Consider the following 12,300-nt stretch of genomic DNA (forward strand, 5'->3'; position numbering starts at 1 on the left):
TACTCCCAAGGCTCTGGTCTGAATATGTGTGCCACCTCAAAACGCATGTGTTCAAATCCTAATGCCCCATGTGATGTTATTAGTAGGTGGGGACTTTAGTAGGTGCTGAGGTCAAGAGGATGGAGACCTCACAAATGGAATTAGTGGTCTTAGGAGAAAACAGACCCCACAGAGTTCCCTCTCCCCTCGCACCATGTGAGTACACAGTAAGAAGTCCGCAGTCTGCAACCAGGAAGAGGACTCTCATCAGAGCTTGACCAAGCTGGCACCCTGATTTTAGGCTTCTAGCCTCCAGAATAATGAGAAAGAACTATGTGTTTATAAGTCTTATAATCTATGACATTTTGTTTATGGCAGCTTGATTGGCCTAAGACACTTTCTATTAAAACATTCAGATGGACATTTAATCAAAGGTTTACAAAGAAAACTGTACTACAAAACAAAAATAAAACGAGGCCTCAGAAATATTCCCTTTGGAGATGGAAATACAAAGATGATGTTTGCTGAGTACAGGTTTCTGAAGCAGTGTGGATGCTGAGAAATCATTATAAAATTGAAGAAATGGCTACATAAACAAAAAGAGGTTTGAATACGTCAGCTTAGTGAATAGTTGATTTAGGAGTAGGGCATATTTTGAATGACTCTTCTAAAAGCCTTTGTTTAAATGGATAGAGATAGATTTTTTTCCAATAGGTGAAAAAGGTCAATAACAGCAATAACTTTCCTTCTACCATATAAATGCTGCACTATATTTTACGACCTTATTAATATGAGCAGACCAAAACTTTATTATTCTAAACATCTGTCTGTAATTTACTGGCATAAAAGTGAGGCCTTTTGCAATAAAAACCTCATTTCAAATGTCAGGCAGGTTTGTGTGTGTCTGAATGCATATGTTTTGTTTTGTTTGACTATGTATCAGCTAATAACATACTTGAATACTTTATTATTACTATAATATTGTTCCTGGAAGATACAATCAGTTTTCCCATATAAAGTGATGGAATAGATATACATAGGCAATTAGAACTCTTCAAATGAGAACACAAATCTATAGGTCAGTCTTTTCCCAATTATGGGTTGCAGCTTGTTTTTAGGTCATGAAATCATTTAGTATATTATGGCAATTTTTTAATGGAAAAGGGAAAAAAAAGAAAACATCAAAATTATGAGAGCATGTTAAAGAACAAGGTACATTTTCTTTCATGAAAACTTTGTTTCAGTGTTAATTGGGTAGGATACAAAATGCTTTCTGACTGTTTTGATCAAAATCATTTGAACCTGGAGGATGCTGTAGTAAATTAAATAAGCCAGACAGAGAAAGATAAATAATGTATAATCTCACTTACATGTAGAATCTAGAAAAGTAGAAATCTTAGAGAGTAAAAGGGTAGTTGCCAGGGACTTGCTGCCTATTGGTCAAAGGGTACAAACTTTCAGTTAGGAAATGAAAATGTTCTGGGGAAGGTAATGTACAACATGGTGATTACAGCTAACAATACTGCATTATATACTTGGAATTTAAATATACACCAAGTATATTTGAACATAAGATAAAATAAGAGATCTTAAGTGTTCTGAGCACACATACAAAAGGTAACTGTGAAATGATATATATGTTAATTGCTTGTGGTGATCATTTAACAATGTATACATATTATTAAAATATCACATTGTACATCTTTTTAAAATTAACACTGTAGAAACTTGAATTTATATAGTCTTAATTTGTCAATCACACTTCAACAAAGCTGGAAACAATTTAGGTACTCAAAATCATTTCTAGGTCCAACCTTCCCAGGGAGATGGATATGAAAGTTACAATGAAAATTACACTCAGAGTGAACAGATGTTATCCATTTGATTCTTTTAGCACCTGTTTTTTTTTTTTTAACCACTTATTTCCAGTTAAATGTAATGCATAAATATATATTTACTGGTCAGTAACTACTGTTCTAAATAGAAATATAGTGGAATGTTTTATAAAAGTTGGTATTGTAAGTTAGAAAATATTTTCACTAAAAAGATAACCCCTCTACAAATTCAAGGTTACTCAGAGTTTTACAAGTCATAGTTGATTAATTAAAAATTAATCACAATTTGGAAGAAAAAATGCAAGGAAAGGGGAATAATATATTGAATAGTCTCTAATGTATACAATTTCTTTTGAATTCATCAGCAAAGAATAATGTTTTCTAAGTTGGAATAAAAAGACTTCATCCTGGATGACAGAACTCGTTATTTACAAGTAGCACACAAGTGTATGTATGTGTGTGTGTGTGTGAACAACAAAATGTTATCAGTGTTTTCCTCTTCTAGATTTTCTATATCTCCTTCATTTTTTCAATGAAGTTACTTTAAAAAGAAGTAAAATAGGACTGACATTCTTCAGAGCTCATACTGTTGATAAGAACAAGGTACCCGTTAGTGGCTCAGCAGAAATGAATCTCAGTAGTATACATAAGGATGCAGGTTCAATCTCTGCCCTTGCTTAGTGGGTTAAGGATCTGGTATTCCGGTGAGCTGTGGTGTAGGTCATAGAGTCAGCTCAGATCCCGTGTTGCTGTGGCAATGGTGTAGGCCAGCAGCTGCAGTTCTGATTCTGTATGCTGCTGGTGTAGCAACCACCGCCCCACCCCACCCCCCCAAAAAAAACCAAAACAAAACAGGGTAGATGAGTTCCTGTTGTAGTTTAGCAGGTTAAGAACATGACTAGTATCCATGAGGATACAGTTCAATCACTGGTCTCAATCAGTGGGTTAAGGATCTGGTATTGCCACAGCTGTGGCATAGGTTTGCAGATGTGGCTCAGATCTGGCATTGCTATGGCTGTGGCATAAGCCAGCAGTTGCAGCTCCAATTTGACCCCTAGCCTGGGAACTTCCATATGCCACAGGCAAGGCTGTAAAAAAGCCAAAAAGAAAAAAAAAAGAAAAGAAAAGAAAGCAAAACAAAAAAACCCCCAAAAAACAGGATAAAGTTCTTAGCTCACAAATCTTTCACATCCAAGGTTAAGGAAACCAAAGATAATTCAAAGAAATGAAAAAACATCCTTTGCTTTTGGGCTAGAAAAATTAATACTGTTACAATGGCCATACTGCCCAAAGCAATTTAAAGATTCAATGTGATCTCTTATCAAATCACTCATGGCATTTTTTTTGCAAAACTAGAACAATAATCCTAAAATGTATATGGAACCATAGAAGAACCAGAATTGCCAAAGTGATCCTAATAACCCTCCCAGATTTCAGGTAATACTACAAATCCACAGTAATCAAAACAATGTGGTATTGGCATAAAAACAGACATATAGATCAATGAAAAAGAATACAGAGCCCAGAAATAAACCCAAACATACCTACAATCAATTACTCTTTGACAAAGGAAATAAGAATATACAATGGAAAAAAGACAATCTCTTCAGCAAGTGGCATTGGGAAAGGTGGACAGCCACATGTAAATCAATAAAGTTAGAATATTCCCTCACACCATACAAAAAAAATAAACACGAAATATCTTAAAGACTTAAATATAAGACATGACACCATGAACCTGCTAGAAGAGAATATAGGCAAAAGATTACCTGACATAAATCATAACAATATTTTCTTAGATCAATCTCCCAAGGCAAAATAAATAAAAGCAAAAATAAACAAATGGAACCTAATCAAACTTATAAGGTTTTGCACAGCAAAGGAAACCATGAACAAAATGAACAACCTATGGACTAGGAGAAAATATTTGCAAATTATACAACTAACAAGGGCTTAATTTTCAGAATATACAAACAGCTCATACAACTTGATATCCAAAAAAAAAATCAATAAAAAAATGGACAGAAGACCTAAACGGACATTTAGCCAAAGAAGACAAACAGATGGCCAACAGGCACATGAAAAGATGCTCAACGTTGCTAATTATTAGAGAAATGCAAATCAAAGCCATAATGAGGTACTACCTCACACCAGTGAGAACAGCCATCATCAAAAAGTCTACAAATAAATGCTGGGGAGGGTGCAGAGAAAAAGGGAACCCTCCTACACATTTGGTGGGAATGTAAACTGATGTAACTACTGTGGAAAATAGTCCAGAGGTGCCTTAAAAAAACTAAAAATAGAAAAAGACAAAAAAAACAAACAAACCTAAAACTAGAACTATCATATGATCCAGCAATCCCACTCCTAGACATTTACGCAGAAAAGACAAAAACTCAGACTCTAATTCAAAAAGGCTTGTGGTTGCCAAGGGGGAGGGGGAGGGAGTGGGGTGGTTGGGGAGCTTGGGGTTAAAAGATACAAACTATTGCCTTTGGAATGGATTAGCAATGAGATCCTGCTGTGTAGCACTGGGAACTATGTCTAGTCACTTATGATGGAACATGATAATGCACGAAAATGGAATGTGCACATGTATGTGTAACTGGGTCACCATGCTGTACAGTGGAAAAGAAAATTGTAATGAAGAAATAACTATTAAAAAATTAAAATACTAAAAAGACACATGCACCCTAATGTTCACAGTAGCACTACTTTTTAATAGTCAAGACATGGATGCAAACTGAGTGTCTATTGACAGATGAGTGGATGAAAAATATACACACACACACACTGGGTTATTACTCAGCCATAAAAAAGAATTAAATATTGCCATGTGCTGCAACATGGAGGGACCTTGAGATTATCATACTAAGTGAAATTATGTAGAGAAAAGCAAATATGTGCTACCATTTACATGTGCAATCTAAAAAATAATACAAATGAACTTACAGAATAGAAACAGACACAGACATAGAAAACAAAATTATGGTTACCGAGGGGAAAGAGAGAAGAGGAATAATTTAGGAATATGGGATTAGCAAATATACACTACCATACATAAAAGACAAACAACAATGATTTACTGTATAATACAGAGAACTATATCCAATATCTTATAGTAACACATAATGGAAAATAATATAAAATATATAGAAACTAAAATATTACATATCTATAGATATATCAATATATCTGAATCACTTTCCTGTATACCTGAAACTAACACAATATTATAAATAAACTATACTTTGATAAAAAAGGAATAGGGTAGATATAATACGGAATGTTTCTCTTTGTTAAAGCAAACATTAGTGTCTTAGGTTATCTTTCTAAATTAATTATATTCACAGTGTTGCTACTTACATTGTTACTCATACATTTAATTGAATTTGATGAAATACAATGCATCAAAATACAATGAAAAATATATTCTATGGACTGCATATATATTGTAGGATGAATGAAAATAGTTGTCACATATTGGATTTCTTCTTTATTTTTTACTTTTTAATTTAATTATATTTCTTTACTTTTTTATTTTTTCCTACAGCTGCACCTGCGGCATATGTAAGTTCCCAGGCTAGGGGTTGAATTGGAGCTGTTGCTGTTGGCCTATGCCACAGCAACACCAGATCTGAGCTGTGTCTGTGACCTACACCACAGTTCATGGCAATGCCAGATCCTTAGCCTATTGAGCAGGGCCAGGGATTGAACCTTCATCCTCATGGATACTAGATGGGTTCATTACCACTGAGGCACAACAGAAACTCCTCTTTATTTTTTAATAAATACAGTTTAAATGAGTATAAGATACAAATTATTAAAATATATGTTTATATATTTACTAATCTTTTAAAAATTACTAATTTTTTTTAAACCTGGAATTTGTAACTGAAGAGATATTAGTTGACTCCATTGTATGGAAAAACAGAAATCTTCGAAAGATAAATATTCTCATTGGACTATATAATACATGAAAGTCTACAGAAAATTTAGATTTCACATGTTTTCCTTAACTTGCACAGATTCTTGGCTAAATACGTAAAATATCTAAAGCCTACTTTTATCATATTTAAGCAAATCTCTTAAGGTAAATTAGTTATTGCATATTGGATTCCTTTGTTCATTCTTTTATTTTATTAATAAACAGTTTAAATTAGATGAGAGCATCCCGGCATCCTAAATTAGACTAAATTAAATTAGAAAATGTTTATTGATCACTATGTTCAAGATCCTATTCTTTTAATTATAATGTTTCCTGTTACAGGGAAAACCAGCAGGAAGTTGGGTTTGCTCAGTGAATTCTGGGAGACAGGCCTCCATAATTACATGTTCATGTGTTTAGACATTCGAAAAGAATCCTTAAGCATAACAGAATCTGGTGGGAAGTTTTTCAACTATGGTAAATATTTGCATGTGTATTTGTTTTATGTGTTATTCTGGTCTCTCCAGATTTCTATTTGCTCTAAATCTCCCCAGGTGGATTGATACTGGGAAGTAGTGATAAAATATGGTGATTAATTTTTTGACTCTGGGTATTCAGAGAACAAGCAAAACTGGCAATGCAAAAACAAAGTAGTTATCTAAGTTATTTCACCACAGCTTTTGATTTCACTAATTGAGACACACCTCTGACATACCGGTTCCTATATCTTCCTCAAGTCCTTTCCTGTGATAGTCTACACCACCAGGCCATACAGAAACACAAAGCCCATTATATGCAAATACATATATCCTTGAATAGGGGCTATTCTGTTCATAAACACCAGTTTATGGAGCCACAGTGTACATTCCTGGAGCACCTCTTATGTTACAGGTGCTGCTCTATAGGCAGGGACATGGCCTCTGCCCTCAAGGAGCTGACAGCCCAAAGGAGAACTGAGATGGACCCAAATCATATAACATGTCAGGCATGTGCAGTTGGTGTCACAAGTGAACACGGACTGTTGAGAAATTAGAGTTAGCAGTCACTCGGTTGAACATTTTGTTATAAACCTCTTCTCTCAGTTTTTGGTCCTCTGAACTGCATTCTCAGGAAATGTTCTTTTTCCTCCTGTCTTCCATTTCTAAGTAGTTCTTTACTTAGAATACACACTAATATAAAACACCTACTGCAAGTAACATCTAGAGAAATTTGGTGAATTTTTCACTATTTATAAATCCCATATTATACATTAAGTTCTTTGTCTAGGGCCTCTCACTTGGCAATCTCAGCTTTCTTTGTAACATAATAATCAAGGAATATTCCCAAAGTCACCAAGTTTGTTCAAATAACAACTATATTACTTAAGTCTCAGTTTATCATACCACTATAATGTCAATTTTAAAAATTACCCTACTTAGCCAGGCCAATCTTCCCTCAGTTGAGACATATCTTTTGTCATTTCTCTTTGTGCTCCTCCTTTTCTTCTGACAATTTGGACACACTTAGCAAAATCACTTTGAGGTTTTGATTCAAGCTGTTGAAGATACCTTGAAAGCCATAATTAAATCAACACAATCTTATTACTAATAGTAAAAGCTATCGGAATGCCTATAAAGTCAAAAGATACCAAGTACTCTTAGGTTTATAAAAATTCTTTGTTTTTAAATACAAACTACTAAGAGGAATGTCCATTGCTGTACTTCAAATGAACTAGCATTTGTAAGAAATAGAGGCTTTCAGTCCTCTAAAGCAGCCTCCACCAAATTTCCTCCTTGCCCACCCTCACTCTCAGCAAGTTTCTAGATTTCCCTTATTCAGTCTGAACTCAGGGCAACTGAGAAAGTACCGCAAAAGTCTGAACCCAAACAGTCACGAACATGGTACGCCCACAAAACAAAAACGTCACCTTGGCGGTGGAAATCACAAGAACAGTTTCAGGAGCGAACATGGAATAGATTTCACTGACCTGACGAAATATCTATTTGGCTCATCTTGGTCTGCGTGATGTTGATGTGGACACCAACTTTGCTTTCAGTGAGGTCAATCTCCACGTTGCCCAAATTATCCGCAAAATGACTAAAAAGCAGGAGACCATTGGGGTTCCAAGTCCTGAACTGGAAACTGACTGAAAACAGGTCCTGGTTAAGCCGTCCGGGCACCTCCAGGTAGCTGGTGGCATTGAAAAAGACGGGTACTGTGTAGGGCTCCACACACGAGAAACTCAAATTTCCCTGTAAAACAGAAGGGCATGACTTGAGGAAAATGCAGACTGAAATAAGCATCCATGTAAGACAGTAGACAAAGCTATAGTTCTACAAACTTCAAAGCAGAGTTTGAGCCTAAGGGAAACTCTCACTTGCACCAGGGTGACATGGAACCGGAAATTGGATAACTTGGCATGGAAGAGTCCTGCCTGCTATAGTTAACAGGGTATAGCAGTTGGCTCTCAAGTTAAGGTATTCATACAAAGACCATCCATCCTGGAACTGATAGACTGACAACTTGATATGATGAGCTGGCCATGGGATGGATGTGTCTCTGTGCTGTAGGATTGTGTGTGAACCACTAGACTTTCAGACAATGGCAAAGAGTGGTTGGGCCTCTCCCCCTATGGTCAGCCAGGGAAGAGACACCACCACTCTTTTCTGGATGGTCTATGTCAAATGTTTATTAATACATTAATCTGGTCTCAGTGAACTATGATCACTTAGTTGCTGTTTATTAAAATGATATTATGGGGCAAATATTCTTGGGTTTTATCCATACTTCTCATATATTAATATCAACATATCTGTGATTACTTCAGATAACTTTGTTATCCAATCCAATTCTCATTTAAAATTCCCATGAAGTACTCATATATCATAATGTATTACTGCTTGCAGAAACAGTGACATGAATGTACAAAATGAAAAGAGAACTTGCAATAATTAAAGCTTCCTCCTTCACCCTCATACTCCCTCCATTTGGTACAAAGAAATTTGAATTATCATCCAGATACATTGAATTTTATATTCTAGTATCTAAGTACCTTCTTTTCAAAGATTTGAAAATCTATATTTTCTTCCATCTTCTTTTATCTCACCATAATGTCTTAAGGAATATGATTTGAAAACATCTTCATTCTTTTTCTTCCTTTTTTTTTTTAAATAACACCATATATTTATCCCAAGATGCATAGTTCTTTCATCAGTGCACTAACCATTAAATCTAAGTTAGGCTGTCCCTCTGAATTAATGTTCAAATCAAATTTGCTCTGTACCTTCACAGATGACTGTAAATGCTTGCTTTCCCAATGAAAAGAATTGCTTGTTCATAATAACTGAGATGTTGTAACTGACAACATACCTGTGTTGTAGAAATTGTCTCTTTGAAAAGTTAAAGGTCCTTTCTGAGTAATGATGCTGCTCTGGAGTCAATGCATGATGAAAGAACAGGTGTGTTTGTGGAGAGGGATGCAGGATGAGTGTTGAGTCAATTTCACTGAAATATCAACACATCATTTTCTGTTTGTTGTTGCTGTTGTTGTTTTTTTTTTGTTGTTGTTTTTTTTTTTTGGTGGTGCCTGCAGCATGCAGAAATTCCCAGGCGAGAGACTGAACCTGTGCCACAGCAGTGATCCACACCACAGCAGTGACAACACTGGATCCTTAACCAGGGAACTCCAGCACCTGGCATCTTTGAAAGCAAATTTTCCACGTAAATATTTGCCTTTGTTAAGCTGCTTACAAAATGTCCTACTTGTCTCTATACTGCAGAAACTTTTAATACATACATATACTTTTGTTTAAAAGCCTTTTTTATGTTTGCTCATTCTATTTTAACAAATATAATTATAGATAATTCATGCTTTACCAAATATCTTTGTTATTCAAGTTAAAATAGCATTTATAAGCACAATATATTTTGCAGTTAAAGTTGACTTTGGAATGAGTCTCCATGGTGTAATTCTCTGTAGTTTGGGTACCTAATACATACATTTGAGGACCAACTGGGAAGTTTGGACAAAAATAACACTTTACTTCTTCTTAAAGGTGTAAATAATGGAAAGAATACTGTGGTGATTTGGATTCTGTACCTTTCTATTTGAAGCACATTTTTAGGAAACGAAAGGACTCTGATGCCATTTTATCCAAAGCTTAAAACAGCACTCTGGGGGTCACTCCACAATCAATGTTTGCCACTCATATTCAGTCACATTGGAAAGTTATTTTTCCAGGTTAAATTTCAGTTTTTATTTACAAACTGTTTATGATAATGTTTCCCTTGCAGTATTGTTCTTAGATTAACATTCCTAGCATGGCGTCTGTTACCTATACATGGAACAATTATTATTCTTCCCTACAGTCGATATATATGTTATGATATTATTTCACCAAAGTCCAATTTTTAACTATCAGCATAAATCTATCATTATTTTGAAGAATAAATAATTGGTAAAGAAAAAAATGTTGCTTTAAATTATTTTTTATAGTCTTGTATTTAACCTGAACTCTGTTCATTCATTAGGCATGCCATTTGTCCAATATTTTATGAAAACCCTAGGTTCAAATGTGGGGTAAGAAGACCATCAGAGATCTTTTAGAACACAGTACAAATACTCATGATATTATCTACCTCCACTGGGCTCCCACATATATGGGTCCTTGGATGCCCAGGCCCTTCTAAATGACACTGCAAAGTTGAAGTAGCTCTTATTCTTATGAAACCACGGGAAACCCACTTACTAGACTTGTAAATGGATATTGTTTAGTGATCCTAAGTAGTATCCTAGAGAGGTAAGTGTGCTAGTATGCTCTTTGATTTCTATTCTCTTCCTTGAAACACTTCAACCTGGAAACACTCACACCAAATCCATGAAACCACTGCGAGTTTCTGGGACACAGATTACATGATCAAATGCAATCCATTTGATTTATTCATTTATTTGTTTTGGGATTTTACTTTTGTCTTTTTTTTTTTTTTTTTTTTTTTTTAGGCCACACCTGTGGCATATGGAGGTTCCCAGGCCAGGGGTCGAATTGGAGCTATAGCCGCTGGCCTACACCACAGCCATAGCAACAGGGGATCCACCTTATCTGCGACCTACACCACAGCTCAAGGTAACGTCAGATCCTTAACCCACTGAGTGAGGCCAGAGATCGAACCTGCATCCTCACGGATACAAGTCAGATTCATTTTCGCTGAGCCACAAAGGGAATTCCCATCCATCTTTATCCGATTGTACAATATTTAGTATGTTTTACAGCTTTGACAAGAAGTTTATTTATTTACACGTTTGAATGAATTATCTTTGGAAACATGGAAATATAACAAAGTTTCTGGTTTAAAGACTTAAAATATTGAATTACATCATGAATGAGAAATGTAGAGCTATATACCCTGAGACATTTGGAAACAGGAGGCTGCCAGTTTAAGGGCTGCAGAATTGCTGGGATGAAGCACATATTGAAGTATGCCTGTTCCTCCATTACAAGGGGTCCGGAAATACTGGGGCTGAAATTCTGGGCCCCCTCTGAATAAAACTTCCTGCTTCTGGTTAATGTAATTCAAATAGTGGTATCTATTCCCAGAGTATATTCAATAGCTCCACATTTTAAGGTAACTCTAAACATAGTTTTATCTGGTTGAGCCCACCACAAGCATAAGGAAAAAAGCTATGATGTTGTTGTTTATTCACAGTCCACACAAAACAAAAATTCTTTGGCTGTTCCATGAACCAATATTTTGGGGGTGAAAAGTCTTACCACATTTGAGGGCTCTAGTTTCTTCCTTCTTGCAAGATCAGTTATGTTGATGCCATTGTAGTTAATGCTTTCCATGCAGCCTTTGAAATTTTTTCTACTGCTGGAACTTGGCTTACCAGAAAAAGGTATACCTCCAAAGGTTATCTTTGAGAGAAAGATAAAATGTAAACATTCACACTGTCTTTGACTTAAAAAAATAAAAACATTCACAATACTAAACCAAACTACTAGTGGAGCCCAAGTCAGTTATCTTTGTTTTTGGCTGTGCCTGTGGCATGTGGGAGTTCCTGGGCCAAGGATCAAACCTGTACCACAGCAGTGACCCAAGCCACTGCAGTGACACCACCAGATCCTTAACCTGCTGTGCCACAAGGGAACTCCCAAGTCGGTTATCTTTACCTCAACCAGTATATACAGTCACTTTTTCTGTCTTCAAAGTCCACTGCATTTTAAATTATACTGTTATTGAGGGATATACTAATCATCATTAATTCTGAAGATTATAACTTGAATAAGAAAATAGCAAGAACCCCTAGCTTTTTTACTACCCAAAAGGAATTTTATAAATTTTCCTGAGAATGTTTTAAGAGTTTATACAGCAAAACTTTTATTATGTCATATTAAAAATACATTTTTATGCTTATCAAAGACATACTATCAATGAATGCTTCTGGTCATCATGAAACAACCTGGACAATATAGGAAGTTTATAAAATTTCAGCCAAAAGCAAGGAATATTGTATTCACTGAACTTAGACATTGTAGTCTAATGACCATTAGAGTAAAAAATTCAATAAACTTATTTCGAATA

At 35.4% G+C, this 12,300-nt stretch overlaps 1 protein-coding gene across 6 annotated transcripts in view; it reads right to left on the reverse strand.

Moving 5' to 3' along the window:
• Window positions 1–12,300, reverse strand: part of CNTNAP2 (contactin associated protein 2) — a 2,042,838-nt gene that overhangs the window by 1,115,785 nt on the left and 914,753 nt on the right. For all 6 annotated transcript variants that reach the window (XR_014816181.1, XR_014816180.1, XM_084977536.1 and 3 more), the window contains 2 exons: window positions 11,490–11,633; window positions 7,709–7,973 (listed from right to left, as the gene is read on the reverse strand). Coding sequence is in view for 4 of the 6 variants with exons in the window: in XM_084977536.1 (XP_084833662.1) it covers window positions 7,709–7,973; window positions 11,490–11,633 (409 nt within the window). In the remaining 2 variants the exon portion in view is untranslated. The remainder of the gene's footprint in view (window positions 1–7,708; window positions 7,974–11,489; window positions 11,634–12,300) is intronic.

The sequence above is a fragment of the Sus scrofa genome, chromosome 9 (assembly GCF_054392235.1).
Source record: "Sus scrofa isolate SSC_HxYL_T2T_F1_AM1 chromosome 9, Sscrofa_HxYL_maternal_Yorkshire_Landrace_v2.0, whole genome shotgun sequence".
Classification (NCBI taxonomy): domain Eukaryota; kingdom Metazoa; phylum Chordata; class Mammalia; order Artiodactyla; family Suidae; genus Sus; species Sus scrofa.